At 34.7% G+C, this 24,856-nt stretch overlaps 2 protein-coding genes and 1 long non-coding RNA gene across 3 annotated transcripts in view; 1 reads left to right on the top strand and 2 right to left on the bottom strand.

The window, feature by feature from the left end:
- LOC143920959 (uncharacterized) overlaps positions 1-24,856 on the bottom strand; it is a 561,395-nt gene that overhangs the window by 235,250 nt on the left and 301,289 nt on the right. The window lies entirely within an intron of this gene.
- LOC143920951 (Golgi to ER traffic protein 4 homolog) overlaps positions 2,296-24,856 on the top strand; it is a 317,113-nt gene continuing 294,552 nt past the window's right edge. The window contains exon 1 of the mRNA XM_077443997.1: positions 2,296-2,405. The gene's annotated coding sequence lies outside the window, so the exon portion shown is untranslated. The remainder of the gene's footprint in view (positions 2,406-24,856) is intronic.
- On the bottom strand, positions 5,338-23,765 carry LOC143920919 (uncharacterized). The gene is made up of 7 exons (XM_077443955.1): positions 23,518-23,765; positions 14,645-14,887; positions 12,488-12,654; positions 12,211-12,364; positions 9,904-10,298; positions 8,455-8,887; positions 5,338-6,996 (listed from the first exon to the last, which is right to left on the bottom strand). Exons 2-7 carry the CDS (start codon positions 14,831-14,833, stop codon positions 6,790-6,792), a joined length of 1,545 nt encoding a protein of 514 aa, XP_077300081.1. The 5' UTR covers positions 14,834-14,887; positions 23,518-23,765; the 3' UTR covers positions 5,338-6,789.

Below are 24,856 nucleotides of genomic sequence, written 5' to 3'. Positions count from 1 at the left end.
TTATTTTTAAAAGCTTTTTCAAATCCAATGGCCAATGTCTGCACGGTAAACAGATTATTCCGCAAAAAGCGATCTGGAGCAAGTCAGTAAAATCTCGATCACGGAGCACCTGGCACTCGAGTTCTCGTTGGTACAATATTTTGCATGGGTAACTTAGATTTTAGTGACTTGTGCGAGATCGTTTTTTGCGTACAAATCACCGAACCGTCTGCACACTGGTCAGTAACTGTGATGATTCCTTTTATTCTACAGCAGAATAATATATAAAAGATTGGATGATCAGTGAGCGACAAGCAATCGCATTCAAATAAAAGCCAGCAATCGGGGCTCAACGGGGCCTGCATCACAGTCAATAATACTAACAATATCGGGTGATACGGGTGATACTATGGATTTTATTGACTGTGTTGCAAGCCCCAACGGCCATCCGACTTAATTGACCATTGAAAAGGGTTAACGGAAAAGTCAGTAGATTCATTCGAAACCAACTATCCGAGATGTGAACAATAAACTATTTTTACAAGCTTCATATCATTATTACTACGAGTCACTGCGTCTTTTACTCGAATTTGGAATTTCGTCTTAACGTCCAATACAATAGTATTGTTGCATAATCGACGAATACTAACTGTCTATTTTTTATCGGCCTCCGTCACGGGCCCGAATGTGAAACGCCCGAAAACGCAAATATCGGAAGGCAAAGATCGAAAATCGAAAGATCTTAAGTCGAACGATAAAAAAAGGATACATGGTAAACGGTACATACTCACTTAATTAACAAGAGGAACAGGCTTTTCCTCCCGTATTAATGTGCGCGCGCAGTATACGGGAGGAAAAGCCTATTCCTCTTATAGGACGAGTGAAAGGTTTCGACCGTTTCCCGGCCTATGGAAATTCAGTTGAGTTTAAAAGAGGATCGTTTTATTTTCGTTCAATTGATACAATGGTTATTGTATGTACAAAGAGATTTCTTCGTAGAAGTGATCTGTTTGAACTCCAGAGTTGTACTATATGCCTACACTCCTGTTCCTGTTTTATCCTACTCGCGCAAATTAAGTGAGTATATACCGTTTACCATGCACCCTTTTTTTTGATCTTTCGACTTAAGATCTTTCGATTTTCGATCTTTGCCTTCCGATTATTGCGTTTTCGGTAATTTCACATTCCGGCCCGTGAGGTAGACCCATGTTTAGGAGGGGTGTCCGTGAAAAATTCGAAGTGAAAAAGTCGAAAATATTCGTTTATCATGCATACATATGAAAAACGGTTAGTATATATATATCAGTGGCGTGCGGTAAAACTCCTCCCCCCCCCCCCCCGTCGTACATCCTCACTTAATTTGCGCAAGCAGGATATAAGAGGAACAAGAGAAACAGGCTTTTCCTCCCGTATCCTGCGCGCGCATTTTACATTTGCGTTTTCGGGCGTTTCACATTCGGGCCCGTGACGGAGACCACTATTTTTTATGGGGACGCGACAATTGGTGCAAGTCCAAAAGGTTCAACGACAAAATGTACCCGAAAATTAGTGCACTGACAAAATGTACCCGCGACAAATATCATTATCACGACTCATTGAATATCATTTTAAGATGTCATTGAATTAGTTTAAATGTTAGGGGTTCTTAGCCGTATCCAATATTTACTTATTTAAATTGAAAAAAAAAAATACTTTCTAAGCGTATGAACTGCAGATTACATTGAATTAGTTTATATGGCAGGGCTTCTCAACCGTCTCCAAAATTTTCTTTATTTCAAATGAATAATTTACTTTTTATCGTATACAAAGCGGGCGTTATTAAATTAGTGTAAATGACAGGTGTTCTCAACCGTATCCAATATTTACTTATTTAAATTGAAAAATAATAATAATTTATAATAAATGTGCACTAATTTTAATTTACAATAATAATCAGTGCACTAATTTTCGGGTACATTTTGTCGTTGAACCTTTTGGACTTGCACCAATTGTCGTGTAACCATTTTTTATATACATAGAAAGTAGAATCACTACTACCGTCTGTCATATCAAAGTTTTTGATCAATCGAAATTTAAAGAAATTAAATTAAAACACTATAACAAAAGATAGAAGCCCTCGATGGGACTTCTGTCCATCTTCAACTGATGTACTGTCAATTAGTATCGATGTTTCATTTGTATTCAAGTGGCCAAAAATTATTTAATAGAAAAAATACTGTAATCCTATAATGTTTTCGGTAATTGGACTATTCGTCACATTGGGGTGGTCACAAAGACAATTTTTGCCATGAAAATCGCGAATACACAATATTTGGCACTCAAGTTCTCGTTACTATGATAGTTATCGTTAGTATGATGGACTTTTCGGCTGCCAGATGTTTCGTTATAGAGATTTTAGTGACTTTGTGACGAGTAATTTGTGACCAGTAATCACCGAACCAATGTTTTCGTAGCTTCAACTAAAATAAAATCGAGTAAAGTTCCGGTCGATAAGATTGTTGTTATGTGCACTTTAAATGCGCGTTGAGGTTATGTGGGTCGTCGTTGTGCCGGCATTCGTTCATTCGGTGCCGACTCGTCTCCGGGGCATTACGTCTTCCTGCTAACTCCCGAAGATCTTTGGACTTTGCGTCATGTCCACTCTCAGGTAACTAATTTACATCGATATCAAGCACCATGCGTGGTGGCCTCATTTCATTTCTGAAGCTTCCTCAATGTAAAATTCTGCACATTTTTCCACGTGGTCTATTTTCCGTTGACCACGTGCTCTAAATCCGCGCGCATCTTTGCCATCATTCAATACTAACACCTATCGACCAATTGGAAGCTCACACACTTGACTATAACCAGTAGATCGTCCACGTTTTTATTAATCCTGATATTTTCTGTTCCAGGATTTTGAAGAGTATGTTGTCTGAAGGATATGCCGACCGTTGAAGAACCACGCTTAAAAATGTGAAGAATTCAAAGCCCTTGAAATTGGGTAGCCATGCTTGCTAGAAGTTTTCCTTGATTCGACTTTCCACTACTAAATGGTAATTGAAATGTATATCTGTTTCCCGATTTAGAGTTACTTATATATGATGAACCATACATAGAGCCTATTATGTTGTTTGATACATATATGATACTTAATGATAGGTCTGAAATTTGCATTGTAGTCTGTTGTTGATTGCTCATTAGTTGTTTTATTTTAAATGTTTCGTTATTTTTTTTTATAGGTCTGGAATCTCAATGCGGTGACTGCAGTTTGGGACTGAACTAGAGGTGAATATTTCCTAAATTTAAATTTGAATGTATAGAACTTGTTAAAATGATGAATAGTTTGTCAATGGTTAGAACTCTGAAACTTAATGTGGACGAATACAGCTACAGCGGTCTGATTATCATGAATTAATTATATTTGCATTTTCTGTGTCATTTCGTTATTTAAAACGTGCTTCTTTTTTTTGCAGGTTACAATTTCGACTACGGCAACGTGTTTGCAGCTTGACCATGCCTCGTGTTCCGAAGGATTTCCAATATTTTGTATCCATTACTTAAATACTGTACAAGATCATCTCATTCTTTTTGTCGTGTTTTATTAAACTGGTTTAATAGAAAATGACAAATTATTACAATGTGTACTTAGATATGATAGAAATGATTTAATAAATATATTTTCTTAAACTTTTGTTTGATTTCTCTATTGTAAATGATGTTTTTATGCGCTTATGATTGATTTATTTTGATGAGTGGAGATCTTAAAAGCCTTGCTGAATAAATAGCATAATGCTATAAGACAAAGAATTTCCAAATATCTCATTGGAGATGTGCTACAATGGTTTCTACTATATGTTCTATTGTCAATTTCTTAGAAAGGGCATGTTTTTTTACAAGGCCTCTTCTAAGGTTTGCTTAAACGATTCAGTATCTTCCTGCAGTTTTCTGATCGTTTTAAAACTTGCTATTTTGCGTGGTTTGGTCAATGGTGAAAAATAATAGTAATAAACACTTGCAGATTTTCGTAACTTTTGAAGATGGTGACGTTTTTTGCGCTCTCGCTTTGAACACTGATAGTTTTTCTGAGAAAAATAACTACATGTATATTGGATCTCTAATAATAAAATATTTGTCTTATGGCATTATGCTATTTTATTCAGTGAGGCTTTTAAAGACGACAAGTTTCTATTTAGATGGGTTAAAATAAGCTCAAATGGATCTTGATTGTTGAGGGCTTGTCGAACGGATTTGCTATTTGGTGGGTTTAGTCGATAGAAAAAATGGCAAAGTCTCAAAATGATTTGAAGATGAGGAATTTTAGATCAATTTGTTGCGAAATGAAATGTAGAAGAGGCTTATGAACGATCGGATAAGATTTAAAAAGTCCTCTGAATTGTAATCGTAAGTGAAACGTAAAGGAGGTTTGTAAAAATAGGACTATAGCGTAAAGCACTGTTGGCATGATCCTACAATTTGGTTAATGTATGAGTTGGTCCTTCGTGAGAATCTACATACATATTTTTACAAAGCTTATATTAGTTTTGATCTATTACTAGACACATTTAAGTTTGTCCAATGCTCGTGGTGTGTTTTGGTTCATTTCTTCAAGTGTAGGGCCAAAAAAATGCAATCAAAATTATTTTACAGGATGTTTGTATGTAAATTGAGGTACAACAAATTTAGGATAGGGCTGAAGTTTGAAAAAGACGTTCTACATATATCTTGGCGAATTCGTAAAGATTAGAAAATAAAATAAATTAAAAATTTGTTACTAAATAAATTCAAAACTACCGTGAGCTAATCTAAGTTTGTGAAAATAGTATAAAAATGACTAATTTTAGTCGGGTTTTAATTTATGCACCTTATGTACATAGGCTTATCATACGTCCCAGTCATTTTGTCCCGGTTATTTAGTAAAAATTAAAAAGCGCCATACATATATACACGCCGTACAAAAAGTGGATCAGAATCTTAATTGGATAAACAACACTGAATTAACTTGGTCTGAAATTGTAGCTTAAGGTGAAATTAGCTCAATCGTTTGCGAAGTGAAACAGAAAAGCCTAGTAAAAAATGATTTGCAAATAATTAAACAAATATGGTTACAGTTTGATGAAATGATTTCAAAAGGTTTTTGCCTAGCAAAATGTGACACTTGGAAAAATAAAAGCTGGGAAGGAAAATTCATATAACTATTCAATCATTTTAATACTTAGCCTTTTCAATCATAACCTAGAAGGCGTCATTTTCTGCTATAAGCATACTCTCAAAATTATCCCGGCTTAAAAAAACATATTTTGGTAAGTCTATGCAGCATACATATGTGTATAAAAAAATGGTGACTATGGGATAAAAATATATATAGCAACGAATTATGTGTATTGACACTTTATTGACAATCTTATATACATTCACGATTATAAATAATAAAACAATATTTTCTTTATATAAAAAAATATATATACAAAAGTCAAAAAGCTCAGACAAAAGTTGGAAGAGCTCTTGTAAATTCTTTAACTTAATTTCTTAAAAGCTATCACTTATGTTTTATGTTATTTTTTTGATAAATCACCATAGAAAACATGATCAATATTTAATATAATTTGCTATACACAATGTAAATGGTACAATTTTGCATGCTTATGCAAGTAAGCTAACATGAACACTGGAATGTTAGAGAAATTAATTATTATTAAATTCATATTACTTACAAGAATTCGACAAAAATATATAATCAAAAGTGCAAAAGAGTCAAATATTTCTCAATTGTGTTCATTATATATAATACACATATACATATATTTCAATAAATTTACAATGAGAAAAATTGATCGTATTAAAACAATATTAATGTCGATGTTTTTCCAATATAATTTGTGAAGAAATTATATTGGAAAACTATCAACGAGTGGAAGTGAAAATAAAAAATGCACTTATGTATTTAAAACGATTGCAATATTTATGTTTCTATACTTATGAGATAGTCTTATAATACTTTTCAATACTGATTTTTCTTTGTAAACTTACACGAGCTTGCATTGACAACATTTATGATGCCTTTTGTATATGTTTTTGCTAGATTATGTTTTTATGTAGTATGTATATAGTAATAATTATATAATGAATGTATATATTTTTGCTAAACAACAACCATTAAATAGATTTTCATTATTATCACTAAAATTATTGTTTTTAACTAGCGTGAGTTTGAATATTTTGCGTTTAAAATAATTTATTTTACATTTATGGTTTATAAAAATCATTGCTTTGTATGAAATTCTCATGCTTTCATTAAAGTGAACACTTTGTTATCATATATAATATAAAGTTAGAATTAAAATAATCAAAATATACTGTGTCTGCCTTATTAGACATGAAATAAAGGCATATACGGAAAGTGTAATTTAGCAGTTTCAAAATAGTTTTGTATCATTCTTTCATACTTCAAACTTGTATACCAAATGTGAATGATTTTGATCCAAACTAAATGGTTTTGTTTGATTCTTCCATTGCATATGTATATTTCGAATAATTTTGTTGGACCACATATAAAATATTATATTGGAGCGTTGAAGAAAATATAAAATTTTATAATACATATATTATGTTTTTTAAATCTTTGATTTTTACTTAGTGTATTTCATCACCTGTTTTTATTTATTTTTAGGTATAATTTATGTATGTATGCATGTGTTCATAGACATTTTAATATTTATGAAAAAAATATGTATCCATGTATGTATGTGTAGTAAGTGAATACGTATGTATGTATATGCATACTGTAAATATGATATAATGTATCTACATATAAAAATATATTTGGAATGATCACACAGGGGGTGATAGTGGATGAGGCATCGGTGCCATCCGTAAAGACACGACTGGCAACGGAGGTAGATCTGGCAACGCACACGGCATACGAAGAGCATCATACTGTCGTTTGACACGTTCCACCAGCTCATTTTTATACTTGAGTGCCGTTCTATCAACGTACGATGGTGTTTTTATACAATCATCACCACCAAACTCACAAACCTGAAAAAATAACCAATTAGTATTGATGTCTCGGAGGAAAAATGTATAACATATATTCGGTAATTGGATTATTCGTCACATTGCGATCACCCAAAAGACAATTTTTGCCATGAAAATCGCGAATACGGAATATTTGGCACTCGAGTTCTCGTTAGTATGATGGACTTTTCGGTTGCCAGATGTTTTGTAATAGAGATTTATTTGACTTTTGGGCGAGCGCTTTGTGACTAATAATAACCGAACCCATATATTCAGTCAAGGTGGAAACAATTAGATATTTATGTAGTAATTTGTAAATTAAGACATTAAATTAAAAGTAAATTATATTAATTGGCCAAATAAAACCAAACTATATATATGCATATATGTATGTTTAGGCGGTCTCCGTGACGAGCCGAAATGTGAAATTACCGAAAACGCAAATATCAGAAGGCAAAGATCGAAAATCGAAAGATTTTAAGTCGAAAGATCAAAAAAAAGGGTGCATGGTAAACGGTACATACTCACTTAATTTGCGCGAGCAGGGTACAACAGGAACAAGAGGAACAGGCTTTTCCTCCCGTATTAATGTGCGCGCGCAGAATACAAGAGGAAAAAACTCTCTCCCCCCCCTCCCCCCGTCGTACATCCTCACTTAATTTGTGCGAGCAGGATATAAGGGGAACAGGCTTTTCCTCTCGTATCCTGCGCGCGCACATTAAACAAGGCTGTATGACCAAAAGAGAGATAATTTCACCGCATGCCACTGATGTATATTATATATACATAGTACCGTTTACCATGCACCCTTTGCCTTCCGATATTTGCTTTTTCGACCTTTTCACTTTCGGTTCCGTGAGGTAGACCCGTTTAGAATAGCATAATGTTATGGGGGCGAAAGGAATGAAATGACGGTATTGTTGTAAACACTCTGTTTAATACGATGGGTGGGAAGAAAGTAAAGTTGTAGCCACCAACATGGTCGAATTGGTCCCAACTCACAGAATGACGACCCAAACTCGACCATATCGTAGGGCCCCTAAAATGCTATCAACATTATGCCTTAAATTAAATTTTTGATTTACTCAAGTGATCTGAACATGTTACTGAACATTTTCCATTGCTTAATCAAAATAGTTAAACTTTATATTGGATAGTAATTTCTAACGTCTGGATAGTTTGGTGTCAAATAGCCCTATAGCAAAAAATCGTCCGCTGATTAATTAGGCAAGCAAGAATGTAGGCCGAGTCTTTCCCATTAGGAGAGAATTGATTATTTACTTCTTTTCCACCCCTTGTATACAGCGATTCCTAAAGGATACTTCGCTATTACAAAATAAGCCAAAACTGTTATTTAAGGCAGTTAGTTTTCTTTTATTTAGCTAGAGAATATTTATTTTCAATTAAAGTGTTAATTTTAAAATTACTGATCGCTCTCTAATTGTTTCCGTCTCACTCTACATAAAGAAAATCACATACTCTGTAGTGATGAAGAATCGCTTGATCTGGTGGAACACTCAGTGCCCCACTACCCGGTACAAATTCCCAAACGAAATGATTCCCTGCTTCGAACACTCTTTCTGGTCTGCATATGTATTTGCTGCGCTGCTTATGCGGATGCAACTTTTGTCTCCGACGTGTCTTTCTTTGTGTGATCAGTGCTCCAACTAATCTGGTGTCTTCAGGTTTAGGTCTTTCATCCGGCCATTGCAAATAAAAAAATGCATTTTGAAATGAATAAGCACCTGCTGCTTTCGAGTCTGATCTCTCGCTTAAGTTTTCTAGTAATGACGGGAGCGTATTTGTTTTGTGGGGAATTATAAACTCATCTAAATCCATTAGTGCTGTGTATGTAAAATGATACATGCTGCGATACAAGCAGTCATTCAATGCTGCAAATAAACCTTCAGTCCTGCAAATATATGAAATATTTTACTATTAGTAAACAGTATAATATATATTTGCATTAGTTTATTTATGGAATGTAAAGAAAGCGACAAATATTTCTATTCAAATTGACTATTGTCTATGAACACAATATTATTTGGTTATAGTCACAACAGTGGCGTAGCGTGAATTTCTGGTGTCCCCCCGCAACATATTTTAAGGCGCCCCCCCCCCCCCCCCCATATATTCATATTATTTACTTACAGCAAAATAACTTTCCAAATTAATAATTTATACCATTTTTACGTATCGGTATATGTACTTATATATCGAAGTGCATTAATAGTTTAATCTGGACGACCAACAAGCAGTGCACAATCTGTTTAAAGTAAGTGATGTTGAAATTTCCTTAAAAACTTCCCACCTGTTAATGGTGACAGCGAAAAATTTATAAATTTTATTGGTTTTTATCATATAATTTTTTTTTATTGTTTACACATTGAAAAACATTTTTTCTAGATCATGAAAACGTGATCAGTAATCGATTCTGAGTTCGAATCAGTCAAAATCTCGAGTTCGAATTTTCGCATGATCACAAAACTTCATCTATTGTTACTACGTACATAGATAAAGTAAATATATACAAGAATAAGAGAGAATTCTCAGCAAATAGTTTGAAAAGTGGCACTGACGTTCAAAAGATGGAAAAAGACGGCAGTCTTCTAGCCCAATTGGCGTAGATCGATTACACAATGAGGATGAATTCAAAATATGTATAATAATGTATGTACGTACATATAGTACATACACGTATATTACAAATAGTTTGAAAAATAAGAGAAGTTTTTAAAAAAGTTATTTCAAAAAAATTACGGAACAAATTAAAAAATCAGTGAAAAAGGTGCGCTTCGTGGCGCCCTCCAGGTCTCGGCGCCCCCCTGCATTGCGGGGTCTGCGGGCGCGGTAGCTACACCACTGGACAGTCACAATTGTAAAAATGTAAATGAAATGCTTTATTTATTTATTTCATTAAAATTTTACCTTATTTCTTTCTGAGAAATCATATTCAGTTGCCATGGAAATAGAGACAGAGTCCCTTGTTTTTGGTAATGATTTAAAATGCAGGCGACTTGTTTGCCTACTGTATGATTGTACATCATGAAATGTGTTGCGCCAAGCAAAGTGTTCAGTTCGATAAACTCCAGGAGCTGTAAAGGTCTATTGTAATAAAAGTGCAATGGCTTAATGCACACGGCCAAGCTTTCAGGCGACGGTGGCGTAATGTCACCACGGGGTCCAAGAACTCTGAGGAGATTAGTCAACGGTGCTCGAGGTCTTGCTACCACTGACACACTGTGAGGACATGTTTGGTTACGTCTTAGTGGACATACTATAAAACAGGCGCTATATTTTAAATTCCAGTTTTCACGGATCATCTAAAAAAAAAAAAATTATACCATGTACATATTTATAGAAAACCAACAAAATGGGTCTACGTGATGAGCCAGAATGTTAAATTACAGAAAACACAAATATCGGAAGGCAAAGATCGAAAATTGAAAGATCTTAAGTCGAAAGATAAAAAAAAGAGTGCATTGTAAACGGTACATACTCACTTAATTTGCGCGAGCAGGGTACAACAGGAACAAGAGGAACAGGCTTTTCCTCCCGTATTAATGTGCGCGCGCAGAATACGGGAGGAAAAGCCTGTTCCTCTTGTTCCTGTTGTATCCTGCTCGCGCAAATTAAGTGAGTATGTACCGATTACCATGCACCCTTTTTTTTCGGCTTTCGATCTTTCGATTATCGATCTTTGCCTTCCGAAATTTGTGTTTTCTGTAATTTAACATTCTGGCTCGTCACGGAGACCGCATCAAAATGTGCCATATGATTATATGTATGTATGTATATTTTCCCTACATACTGAATAATCTGCGGGTATTTTAGCATTCAAGGTTAATACTATACAATCAAAAGACTCTGTGAATCTATATTTTCTATATACATACATACACATCTATAACACGTTTATTCTTCTTTTATACTATCAATGTTAAGCTGACAGTAAGTATAAGTAGTTTGTTATAATATTCATTTGTAACATTGGAAATATAACTCATGTATTGGCCAGGAAAGTTTACTTGCTAGCAGTGCCGGTTTTAGGGGGGGGCTAGATCGGGCGGCGCCCGAGGGCGCCAAATAAATTAGGGCGGCGCTCGATGCGCCAAATGCGCTTTAAAATTGAAATGTTAAGAAAAAATTGCCCGAGTGCGCCATTGGGTTTAAGGCCGGCACTGCTTGCTAGGCCTTCATACATACATATATATGTATAATATATACATATATGTGTAGAGTAGTCCACAATAAAATGTAATATTTCCATTTTGAAACGCTAACTATAACTATACTAAAACGAAGTAATAATCATGCAGTATTGAAAAAGTAATAAAAACATATGACTGTGCATTCAGATAAAAAGTTAAGATTGCATATTTTTGCATTATTTCAACCGTTTGAAGATAGCTTTGTTATTGAGGTTTTGCCTACTTCCTTTGTGGCAAACATATTTCCACAATGAGAACAATATCATATTTACTTATTTATTTACTTATTTCTCTCAATTTGTATTTAATAATTTATCTTTTTAGTATGTAGTTTTAATGTATTTTTTGGGGTTATTGTTGTTTATCGGAAAAATTAAATTAAGCATTCATTCAATTTAACGATTAGATATAGAAATTGGATCACGTGGCTAGAAGAATGGACGCTAAGAAAAGTGCTAAAATGGTACCCAAGAGAAACTAAAGGACGCAAAGAAGGCCACGATTGTATGAAGTAAGGAAAACGTGTGAAATTTCAGAACAAAGATGAATTGTAGAAACTGGAGCGTCTTTCATCCAAATGGTTGAAAATGATGACGATTTTGATAACTCTGAGCATAATTTGTATTAGAGCGGAAACTTATCAATCTTTACTAAGTTTGACTCACTTAATTCGAACATGACGATGATTTTTTTTAGCTGTCTCTCATTTAAGAGATCCAAGCATTTTAAGAAATGGCAATATTTTACAGATTTTTGGCTTTTTTTAGTATTGCTGTTCCAAAAATCAATAGTTAAATGTTTTTTCGATTGATTGTAATTTTTTTATAGCCTTGAAATACTGACAATTAATTATGTAGAGAATTTAAAAAGTATTCGAATATAAGAGCAAACAAAAAATACTGCCATATTCGCATTTAGTGGGTCAAACTTAGTGAAGATTGATTAGTCTCCGCCATGGTAAGTAAAAAACGTGATTTTTTGTTGCTCGGTGTAATTAATCAACACGACAGTATAGATAACATACCTTAACTTTGGCTAGAACAGTTGCAGAGTGGTTTCCAGTGAACCAAAGTCTGCACCATACTCTTTCGGCGCCCCTAGTTTTGGTGGCGCCAATCAGTCTTACCGAACGTCCACCTCGATGCTCGTAAAATGCAGAGTACACCAAAAATTTATACCTGTAATTCGAATCAAACGGACACTATAATGGTGAGCAATTTTCATCATATATAAAGATTTCACGATTCAAATTAAACCGCAGTACGAATCGATTTTGTTGAAATATGCAAGGGGAGCTATACCTGGTGCCCCCGACTGGCTGCCACTGTGCATCGGGTGGTGTGGCATTTGGGGGTGGTGGTGGTAAACGTTCCTCAGACACCGGTGGTAAGGGTGCCCTTCCCTTGGATTCTGTGTGACTTCCAACCACGCGAACCACCCCTAATCGTACACCTAGATAGTCTTCACCCTGAAAACATATCACTTCATTAACATTCAAGTATGTAATCAAGGAACACGGCTAGAAGACTTAAGTAACATGTTATTAACTCGGCTTAGACTCCTTAGAGCACTAAAAATTACCTTGATGAGAGAGGTTTAGTGAATGCATAAATATATTACTTGGATTGAATTTAAGCACAGTAGGCACAGTACATATGTATATGCATAATAAGAGTTAATGATATGTCGGTGATTTCCTTAGATTTTTTAGGTAATTAAAATAAATTTTCTGGAATTAGACTAAAATTCGTTTCAAACATAATATGTAGGTACATATCGATGGCTTGGTGCACAGATATTGTATGTCAATTTTTGAATTTGTTTCGAATTTTAAGTTAGAATTTAAGGAGGAGAGTAGTCACGAGGTGAACCCTGGCGAGTACTCTTCGGGCCAGGCCGCACCGTGCAACTTTGTCGGCTGACTTGTTGCGCGACACGAAAAAATGTATGGAAATGTGTGCGACAAACAAGTTAACGAGTGTGGCATGTCCCATCTACCTGCATGCATTGGTCTGGTCGCCCTCAACCAAGTTGTTCGTGAGTTGAGCGGTGCGGCCCGGCCCTAAGGGTAGTTGGCACCCGGGTGCAAATCCAAAATTTGCACTACCTCCCCAAAAAATAAAAATAATAATAATAAAAAAAATCGAATCAAAAAGGCTCAGTCGACCCGTTCCTTCCTGTAATTGCCTACTCTTTGCGATGCCAATAGTATTGCCGTGCCCTGAATTAACTCGACTTTTACCTGATGAAATACTCCGACATATACTGCCTGATTCGCATATAATTTCGGACGGTTGGGTAGCGTACGGTAATATTCCACATATTGCGAATGGAATATACACGCATTCGTTTGTGGTTCAATACAAATGCATCTAAATATGAATCAAAACGGGTACGCGGTGTGCCAAATTGACACTTCATCTTTCTTTTTACACGCATCCACATTTTGCGTATGTATTTCACTATCATTTGGATCCACGAAATTATCCTGGTGAACCACTTTTACTGGAATTCGGAATATTTCCGTAAGCTTCCCAACCATTCGAAATTATATACGAACCTGGCAGTATATATCGGAGTATTTCATTAGGTAAAAGTCGAGTTAATTCAGGGCACGGCAATACTATTGGCATTGCAAAGAGTAGCAAATCACAGGAAGGAACGGGTCAACCGAGCCTCCCTTCCGACCGAGCGGTCTCCGTCCTGTCGAGTATTCAGACTTTACCCTTAATATTTTGCTTTTGCTTTTTGTTATTAAGAGGGCTGGACACCAGCGCCTAGTCCATACAAACGTATTAGACTTCTCCCTTCCTCAATTATGGCACTAGAGAAATTATTTTTTAATATGCTATGGATATCCACCATTGGGTTGCATCTATCGTTTTGTTTTTTTTGATTAGTTATTTTTTATAGGAGCTAGGAGCCACCAAACATCAATAAAATCGCCTCTTTTTTACACCCACGAAAAGAGTCCAGCGTGCTTATTTAACGGTCGATTTAAAAAAAAATATGCACATAGTTGCACAGAAAATATCTTTCTCATACCGATGATGAATTTTTTTTTAAAATTGGTCCAATTTCGGAGGAGAAAATATGAGAATACGAAACCTCGATTTTGTCAATTTAAAATACGTTTTATCCGGTCGAAGCGCAACTGTCACATTCACTCAATATATATATATTGATATATATTGTCGCATTCACTCAATATATACATTGACTCAATATATATATATCGAAGAAAGGAACGGCAACAAAATTAAGGTTTCGGGTGTACAGCCCTCTTAATTTCTATTATTTTTTATTATTTTTTGTTTTGTCCCTCTTATTTTATTTTATTATGTTGGCCATTGTGGCACGTTAGGTTCTTCCTGTAATGCCACAATGGTCCAAAATGTTAAATACAAATTATTCGTTTTAAATCGTTGGCCCAGTTTTAAAAAAATTAAACACTTTACCTGAAACTGTTCGTAGTCAGGTCTATCAGCAGAGCCTGACGAGGGAGTACGGGGCTCCCTTGGCTCCACCAGCAGAAGTTCTGTGAGGACAATCAGTCCGAAGACTGCGAAAAACATCACCACTATGAAGAAGCTGACACGGGCGCGCTCCCGGGCGCGCGCCCCGCCCGCCCCGAGACGCGCCCCCATCCCTCACATGGCCACCCACCAACCGCCCGACCACCACTCCAACATCTCCAACACCTAAAAACCAACACAACAATTAAACGAGCCTTTTACAGTCGTGATTAAGTTCTCTTGATCCAGAAGTTAAACTCCAACAACCGTTTTAAGCGGTCTAGAAACTTCCCCCAAAGACACGTATGTATGCAAGAGTAGATACTTGATTACATTGATGCAGATGATACCGCTTGCTTCACAAGTAGCAAAAATCCAGACACTATTCGTAAAAATCTCGAATTTGCAATTAAAACAATGAGGGAACACTTCACTAAGTGGAAAATTCAAATTAATCAAACCAAAACAGACTCGATATTCTTTAGCATTAGAAAGCATAAGCCAAGTTCAGATCTGAAAATCCCCTCTGGAAAAAGGTCTGAAATGGCAATCAGTAATAAAGTATTGTTGCGTAGGGGTGGGTGGAGGATCCAAGTAAAAGGCCAACAGTCGTTTCACAGCATTTATTGATGATTAAGGAGATACAGATACAGTCCAGAATGAATTATATCGCCTACGTACCGCCTTATAAAGGGTAGATCTCTCAGGACGCCTAATCTGTTTACCTGTTGTATAGTCACGTATTCGGATATGTATTTCCAAGACATTGGGTCTTCCCGTACCGATTCTGAGAAATAACTAATAACGGTCATTGTTTAGCCTAAATGCACTTAGAGTCCAGATATAATTCTTGGAAGTAAGTGCATGCCTTTAGTTAACCGATAACAGATATCCGTTGGTCTAAGTACAATTCGCTCAATCCACGGCGTACGTAACAGTATTTAGGAGTCACGTTCGGTAAAAGAATGAGATGGGCACCTCACATTGAGGCAGTGAAATGCAAAGCGATGCGGGGTATATCCTCAATATACCCAATATTTAATCGCCATAGTTCTATATCAACTCAAAATAAATTAAAAATATATTACCATTATTAACCTATGCTTCATTTGTATGGAATAGCGCCTCCAATACTAAACTTTCCAAGCTCCAAATAATACAAAATAAACCCTTTAAATAATCTATAACACACCCATATATACTAATTTGAAAAAACTGCATGCCATGAATAATATTCCGTTAGTCACAGACATTACAAACAAACTAACCAGTAGATTCTATGACAGATAATAACTTATAACTAGTCACCGGAGCCTGAGGGGGCCGTGTATTGTTCAAAGGTTGTAAATGCATGGTTTGCCGAATAATGGATAGCACTGTGACTATCCTACCTCTACTAATAACCATACTAATATACTTGTGAAGAGTCTTGGTGATTACAACAAAATGTCTATACACAGATTACCTAAACACAATCTGCTTTAGATCGTCGACTTTAGATTATTTAGTTAATATTATGTATTAGATGTATTATGAACATTTATAAGAATTGTAAATAGGTTTGTTAGGTATTTTTCCTATAATGCTGTACATTAACATTAGTATAATTTAATACTATGATTACTAACAAAATTAAATTAAAATTGTAAAATAGAAAATGATCAGTAGATCAGTAGCTATTAAAATATATATAAGATGCACTGTTAACATAATTTAGTAATAATAAAAAGCATTTAAAAATCAAAATACTGTTGCGTGGACGTAAAGAGGGGGCTTCCAGGATCGGAGGGAAAGACGCTGCTCTCATCGGCGCTCCCAGTCGGAATGGTTTTCAATTCGAGAGCGCCCTATATTTATACATATTTGGGCTCAACAACTATTGGTCGATGAGTCGGACGATCCCATTGGCCGTTACATACGGCTCATTCATACATAGAGGCCATTTTGGAGGGAACGAGAGATCAGGTGATCTGCGTTAGTAAACCATCGGTCCACGAGCGCCACTCACCTAACCTCTACGTTACAATACTTATAAAAGAGTCATGGAGTTAGAAATGTCAAAAAAATGGTGGATTGACAAATTTTTCGGAATCTCAAACTGTATCCCAACATAGGGTTAATTCTTGTTAAATTTAATAAAATAAATAGAAGGTGTAAAATAGGAAACAGCGCGATTAACATGGCTTTTTTCATAATAGCTAAAATTTAATTTAATTTTTAATTAAAAACATCAATCAACATAGTGATACCTGTCTGTAGGTATATATATATCCAGACAGATGAGTGCTAGCTAATCTTGCAAAATTATCTAACGTCAGCAAGTTATCGAACTCGCTTATATTAGTCCTAACAAATTTGACAATACGTCAGATATTAATCAGATGAACGAAACCACATGCCAATATCTAGTAATCCTTATTTGTGAACGAAATTCATTTTGATGCTGAAGCATTGCGGAACACTTTAAGGATAATTAGAGATTAGAATATTCTGATTTGACGTTATACGTGTGTATAATCATCTACCACTATCATTTTCCGTTATCATGTCGTTATGTTTCATCTTTAATACATATACATATGTAGGCAGGGCCGCCGAGAGTAATCCTAGGCCCTGGAAAAATATTTCCATACCCTATGACAAACCAAAAATAAAAATCTTATAGTTATATCTTTACTATGCGAAAAATCAATCAGAACTATTAGAAAAATACCTATATTTTAAATGTTATTTTTTGAAATAATCGAATAAGAAAGTATGATACGACAGGTACGATTTCACATGGACGCAAAGAATGCGCGGATCAAAAAATGATAAACATTTAGCCTTAAACAAATATATGTATTTTTACAATTAAGTAATCGAACGTCCCAACACAGGGCCCCTCAGGTAGTCCGGGCCCTGGAACTTAAACCCCAGCTTCTCCCCTCTCGGTAGCCCTGTATAAAGGGCTTTGTTTTGAAAAAAAAGGTGACGGAACTCACTTATTATCAAGTTTTTTATTGGAAAACATTATATTCAAATTATATTATATAGAATATTCGTTTGAAACATAAATAGTGAGACAAAAAGGTGCCAGAACGCCGTTCAACCGCGTTACATGGGAAAAAACCCTGCATGTATGTATATTCGTTGAATACGTTCAAGGGTAAAAAAAGTAATCCAAATTATACAATCTCTATTCTATGTACAATACGCATATCGATGGTTCATTGGAAGTTATCTGTGATCAAAAATATATTTCAGTATTGGAAAATTGTTGAACAATCGATCTATTTCCTGCTAGATTGTATTTACAAACTATTATCAGCCATCAGACGAATTTTTCAATCCATTTAGGTATTTTTCATGTGAATAATTTATAAAATAACGACGCGAACCTAAATGATCCTTAAGTAGGTAAATATTAGTATATTATATAACTGGTGTTTACAAAAGTCCGTAACTTGTCATTTTAAGTTTCGGATACGCTATATAATTTTTTTTTTTTTATTTAAGTGAATTTATAGTTTCATAACTTAGAAACTGAATTTTTTATTAAATGGTTACCTAATGCAACTATTTAAAAAAAATATATTTCTTATGTTTTAGAAATGTATTTTTTTAAATTCAATTGTTAAATTTACTCATTACATTTTTTTTTCTGAAAATGGAAATATGGAAATATTAAAATAACTGTATTTCATAGAATGCGCCATACCTAGGGAAAACGCACTTATGTGCATACCTTTACATAAAAAAAATACTCTAAAAAAACCCATTACTTTAAATTTTACCCTGTTATCTTATGATGGCATTATTCTAGATTTTTTTCTCGGAGAGAATCCTGCATGTGTCTGTACGTATCTAGACAAAAAAGATAACTCGTACGAAATAAAAATCCACCCTTTCAACAGGTGGTTCTCGCACTACGTCGTTAAAACGCTGGATATAAATTTTCAAAATAATATCCATATATTCGTCCATAGCGTTTTTTAAAAACAAATTTACAATATTAATATCCATAATGTAAAACGCCCCGTGGGTATCGTTGTGCACGTACACATTATCTCCCCTCTTCTCCGTCTACGAATTTTGCGGCTTTCGCAGGGTTTATCATGTCGCTAAAAATATATAAAAATGCCTTCATACTTTTTTTTTGGTCACCACCAAATTTTACGAAACTTCCCATGAACATCGTCAGGTATTCGTATCTATTAAGGTTGAAAGAGGCCAGACCAAAATAAATTGACCCGATTACATCTAATGGCTATAAATATTTATTTATGTATGTGTGCGGCAGATATTTTATAGCTTTCGCGTTGTGAAAACTCTTTGCAGATATAGCACGTAGAATGTCTCTTCGAGATAAGCGAGAGGAATCGAAAGAGTCAATGTGCCCAGTGTTCCTTGTCTGGTTATGTGCGAATTCACCCGAGTGCACTTTTTTCTCTTTGACTTTGCACGGTTTGTCAGCCTGGTTAAGTTTATAATTTTTTTTCACGTGCGACATAATTTTATCGCGTTAAAAATTTAAAAAGTTATCCACGCTTCAACCTGGCTCGAAAAGGGTGAAATTGCACATTTATGAAACAAGCGTGATTGAGATAGAAATCTCGATAAACTATTTTTATTCAAGTATCGCATGTAAAAAATAGCTTAATCTTTATTACTCTATACCAAAATTTACACACATCCTAAGAAAACAGAAGATTGGAAGGCTACGCTAGTAATTAATATTCAAATGTCTTAAATATCTAATATATAATTTCGAAATAGACTTTGTATGTAGGCTTTGGTTTGTAGAAATTAGAATCCGTAACGACGATATCGATATCGATTTCGATTCCGTTTTCGATTTCGATTCGTTTTTCAGTTCTGGTTCCTGATTTCTTTTTCAGTTCCGGATTCCCTTATATATAAAAAAAACCATTCGTTTCTGGTTGGTTGGATTTTTTTTCGATTCAAATAAATTTAATAAAAAAACAACTGAATGTTTACTATTATGTAGATTAGCCATGTTTAAGCGGTTTATATTATAAATACCGAACGAAGTCGGGTAAAACCACTAGTAATACTATAAGCAGAATGAATGTATACGTACATACATATACATATGTATTTGACATTGCACAAATGTGTAAACAATCTTAGCACAATGAAAATAACTACATAATAGTTTTGACTTAGCTCACGTACTAGTACATACGTTTGCTATTTTCGTCTGCTGTACAAAGCTTCTCTTCTATATGTATAATAGTCATGGTTGTACACTTGATTGCTTTAAAAAACTTGTAATTTTTGCTACCGCCTTAAAATAATATTACTAAAAGTTTATAAACCAGCACGGAGGAAAATTGTACTCCCTAAAAGTTCTGACTTAGTGCGGATTTTCCTTCAACTGTTGCAAAAATCCATCTCTATGACCATATCTCTATCTATATATGTTCGTATGTGTATATACAAGATAGATATATACATATGTTTAAATATAAATTACAACGTCTGTCTGTATGTGGTCATGAAACCTTATAATTGGAAAATGACTGAACTAACTATTTAAAGCAGTCTTTTACAGCAGCGGTCGCCAATCTTTCGAACCTCACCAACCACTCGATTCATAATTTTAAATCCCACGAACCCATTTTTTTTGTACTTTATAATTTGCTAAATAAATGAATAAAATAACGAGAAGAGAACTTTTATTTCTAACTCTCATATTCTGAGAGGAAAGACCCACGTTGGTAGCCAATATAACAATCGTCTCATCCTACATGGTGGTAAGGACGATATAAGAATTAGCGTGGCCCTCGTTTGTTGCTGGTATGAAGGGAAGCTTCCAGGAGGACGGGGGACGAGACGACGATGAGGACGACATTACAAATACTTAGGTGGGATCATCCTGCTTCATCGGCCAGGATTGGGATCATCGGCCAGTTGATCTCAACTGGTGGGAGAAGAGATAGAGACTAGTCACGAGGTGAACCCTGGCGAGTACTCTTCGGGCCAGGCCGCACCGTGCAACTTTGTCGGCCGACTTGTTGCGCGACACGAAAAAATTTATGGAAATGTGTGCGACAAACAAGTTGACGAGTGTGGAATGTCCCATCTACCTGCATGCATTGGTCTGGTCGCCCTCAACCAAGTTGTTCGCGAGTTGAGCGGTGCGGCCCGGCCCTTCTTCAACAGCGCGGTGTAGGAAGATGGGGAGATCTGTCTGGCTACAAACATTCTCGGCAAAGCTCTACTCAATTATGTGGCAAAGGAGACTCTTTGGTAGTCTCCCGTGCTGTAACCTATCATTTGATATTAACATATCAAAACAATAGTTAAGTTGGTATGGTAAACATGGCATGGCTACCAATAATGTTATGGACGATAAACAGGACGTGGCGTTACATCTTTTATTAGGTTCGGTGATTTTTCCGGACACGAACTTTGAACAGATTTTTCCAAACACTGACTTTTTCGGACACTGATTATTCCTTATACTGATTTTTCCGTACATGATTTTTGCGAGCATTGATCACGGACCATAAGGGCCGCGCCTAGGAGTTCTGCTGCCTGTGTGCAAACTTAAATCGGCCGGTCTTTAATTTTATCAGCATTTGTATCTAATATACAATTTCTAAAGAGATTTTCTAAGTTTGTATGTAAGTATTTTTGGTTGGGAACTTCGAAAACAAAACAAAGTCTCTATATATATATATATATATATATTTTATATTTTTATATATATTTTTTTCGATTCAAATAAATTTAATAAAAAAATAAATGAATATTTACTATAAGATTCGCCATGTCTAAGCTATTTATATTACAAATACTCAGCGAAGCCGGGTAAAACAACAAGTAAATAATATTAATAAAAAAAAAATGAAGTGCATGCGAGTAGTGAAAAAATCATACCTTGTGGTAAATATTGTGTTGAAAATACAATAAAAGTCAACCAGAAAGCAGACAGAAAGCCAAAAAGTTATGTTCTGAACTTCTGTTCAGAAACAGGACGACAGACGACAAGAAACAAGACGACAGACAACAAGAAACAGACGACAAAAGAGACTGAACGTTTTCAAGTTCATTAATGAAAATACAATAGTATTTTTACTCTCAATCCCACATCTAGGATATTGATCTCTTGATGACCAACCAATACTCAACATCCTTGAAAAAATACATCTGGCAGTCGCAAAGATAATAGAACATAAAAGACCTAGCTCTATGCGGACCGAAGCTATACCTACAATCCTATTATTTCCCCGAAGTGTGTTACAAATTGCAACTTGCACCAACAATCCAAAAGTATACAGCAATACAAACTAAATGCATTTTAAAAAGTGCGATGTCTCGTTTCGTATTTTTAAAAGAATACAATTTTTTCGACTTTCATTTCTTTTGAGCCGCCTTTAAATTTCGGCCGCCCGTGGGCGTTGCACACATTTGTGCATATGGTATGACGTTGGCGTTGGCGACCGCTGTCCTAGACATCTAGTATGAAATAAATTTCTGCAAACAATTTAAAGTAACTTTATGCAGATATAATGCGTTTAAATTTATGTTAATTATTTAAAAATAAATCTTAACCGAGGTACTACATGTTATAACACCATCGAAACACGCACTAGTTTCGCGCCCCGTCAACCCTTTATCAACGACACATTTTTGTTATACATCGTTAATAAAATTAGGGTAATTTTTCAAAGTACATACAATTATTCATCGCGTATGTAAATTTAATCTAGCAAGTACGATGCTTCTGCCAAATGTGAGGTACCTACATACATACCAAGTATAACGATTAATTGCTCGCAATTGATACTAATTTATTACTACTCCCAATTGTAATTAATCCCGACGTCTATATTTACTCTGTATCCATTTCCATTATCGCAACGCCATTATGTTACTTTGTCGTATTGTTTGAATGGAAAGGACGTCCTCCTAATTTGCGGTCGTTGTTGTATTTGAAATTTAAACTACTCAATGCCATTTTTATTTCCTGCGCCATTTCAGGCTTTATACCACTTTTTTTTATAGTTTTATCTTTAAATAATCAAAATTAATTAACATAAAGAAATACACACGCGATTTCGTGTTCCGAACTGTTTTTTTTCGTTTCGTATATAATAATATATTTTTAGAGATTAAATCTTTTCGTTGAATATTATATAAATGTATGAAATTTATTATCAATGATAAACGGTGTTACCAACACTGTATTTAGACGATTTTCTGCATTGAATTACTCAATTTATGTATACGTACATAGTTAACATGTAAATATTTACAATAAATTCTTGTTATCATAACTTTTATCTGTAATAGTAATAATGGAAATTGCTGTTAAACAATTCCTTATAACAGAATTCGATTGTAAATTGATCGTTCAATTTAATAATTATCTATATTGAATCAAATAATCGAATTAACAATTAATTTATTTAATGACTGCGACGTAATAAAAAACTGAATTAATATGGAAAAATTTAAAAGAAAATTCCAAATGGTGGAAAATCCGTTATGTACGTACGTCACTGATGCAATAATATTTTCATCTAATATACATAAGTAAATAGAGGGGTGAGTTTCCACATAGGTTTTCCCAAAGGATGTCAAATAAGTACATATAAATATAAACGTTCATATGTACATATATAAAACAAAGGTATTCGACGAATTCGCACTCACATTTTGCAGTATGCCGATTTTAATTTAATATTTGAAATATAATTCAAAAATTATTTATATATTTTGAAAGGCATGCTTAGAAATTGTTACAATAAACTGAAAGAATATGTATATGTAGTATTTATTACAATGAAAAAAATTTGATATACTTTTGCGACAGGTCAATTCCCACGGTGATGCTCTCTGCCGTTCCGGTTTTGTCCTTTTATCCCACTCGCACGTCCATTTCCCTGTCGATTTGTCGAATTTTTATTTGGCGAATCGATTTCTGCGTGTCGAAATGGGTTGATTTTGTGTTATGAATCGCTAAAATGTTTGTATTTTTGGTGATTTGTGCGATTTCGACGACGAGCTCGGTCTGGCGACGACTTGCGCGCGCTTACAATCGATCGCTACTAACCCTCTCGGTTTGAAATACACACACCAGACCTGTCGCTTAGCCGGGGTTGATCCACATAAGATATACATAAGCATACACAATGTTAAAAATTAAAAGAAAACATGTATTCATGTGAATATATGTCCATATCTCACGTAAAATTGGCTCAAAAAAAAAAAAAGCCGGATAAATCTGGTAAAATGATATCGAATAATTATTGTAACTTGGTTATTATTTTTGTTCGCGTGTATGTTTATCGTCTATTTTACATCTGTTGTGGTTTGTTTATCAAGGTAATTATGTCAAATGAAAACATTTAATTTTTCATATTTATTATTGCTGTTGACATTTTTCAAACAGCTGCAGTGACCTTTGGTGATAAAAATAATATTAATCTTAAACTCAACCTCATCAAAGAGATGATAAAATGAAATTCAGTATTATGTACATATATAAATAGGTGTGTATAAATTAAACATCGTTAAATTGAATTTCATTTGTAGCTGATTTAATGTTTAAATGTGAAATTTTATCTATTTTCCATTGAAATCATTGTTTCAAATTAAAAAAAAAACTATTAAAGTAAATTTAAGTGAGATAAAAATGAAAAAAAAAACATTAATGTTTTTTGATGACAAAATCCAAGGAAAACATTTGGATTTTGAAGCCAAAACATAAAAGTCATATGGCATTCATTATTAAATACATTTTGTGCTCTCGATGGTGTTCCTGTTCAATACTAAGTGATACATCCATATATCATCATCATCATCATCTACAGCCACTCACCATCCACTGCTGGATGAAGGCCTCTCCAACACGTTCCCACTCGTCTCTGTGTTGCACAACTCTCATCCATTTCATCCCACACATTTTCCTAATTTCGCCTACCCATCTTCCCTGCAGTTTTCCTTTTACCCTTTCATCACGGGCAAAACGCATTGATTGAAGATCTTTTTCTTCAGGCAGAGTGGCGTTTTTGATTTAAAAACAGCATTCATTCGTCCAAATGCACTACATCCTAATATCATGCGTTTCTTTATCTCTTCATCTTAACTACCGGATACGTCAATTATTTAACCTAAATATAAATAATTATTTACTACTTC

Source organism: Arctopsyche grandis, chromosome 13, assembly GCF_051622035.1.
Source record: "Arctopsyche grandis isolate Sample6627 chromosome 13, ASM5162203v2, whole genome shotgun sequence".
In the NCBI taxonomy this organism is placed as follows: Eukaryota; Metazoa; Arthropoda; class Insecta; order Trichoptera; family Hydropsychidae; genus Arctopsyche; species Arctopsyche grandis.
The sequence above is the reverse complement of the archived record's forward strand: the minus strand, read 5'-3'. Positions and strand labels throughout refer to the sequence as shown.

Coding starts and splice junctions, on each gene's coding strand:
- LOC143920919 (XM_077443955.1), bottom strand. CDS start 14,833: ATGGGGGCGCGTCTCGGGGCGGGCGGGGCGCGCGCCCGGGAGCGCGCC. Junction 10,299..12,210: donor CTGTTCTAGCCAAAGTTAAG/GTATGTTATCTA, acceptor TTTTTTTTTTAG/ATGATCCGTGAAAACTGGAA. Junction 8,888..9,903: donor ATTTCTCAGAAAGAAATAAG/GTAAAATTTTAA, acceptor ATATATTTGCAG/GACTGAAGGTTTATTTGCAG.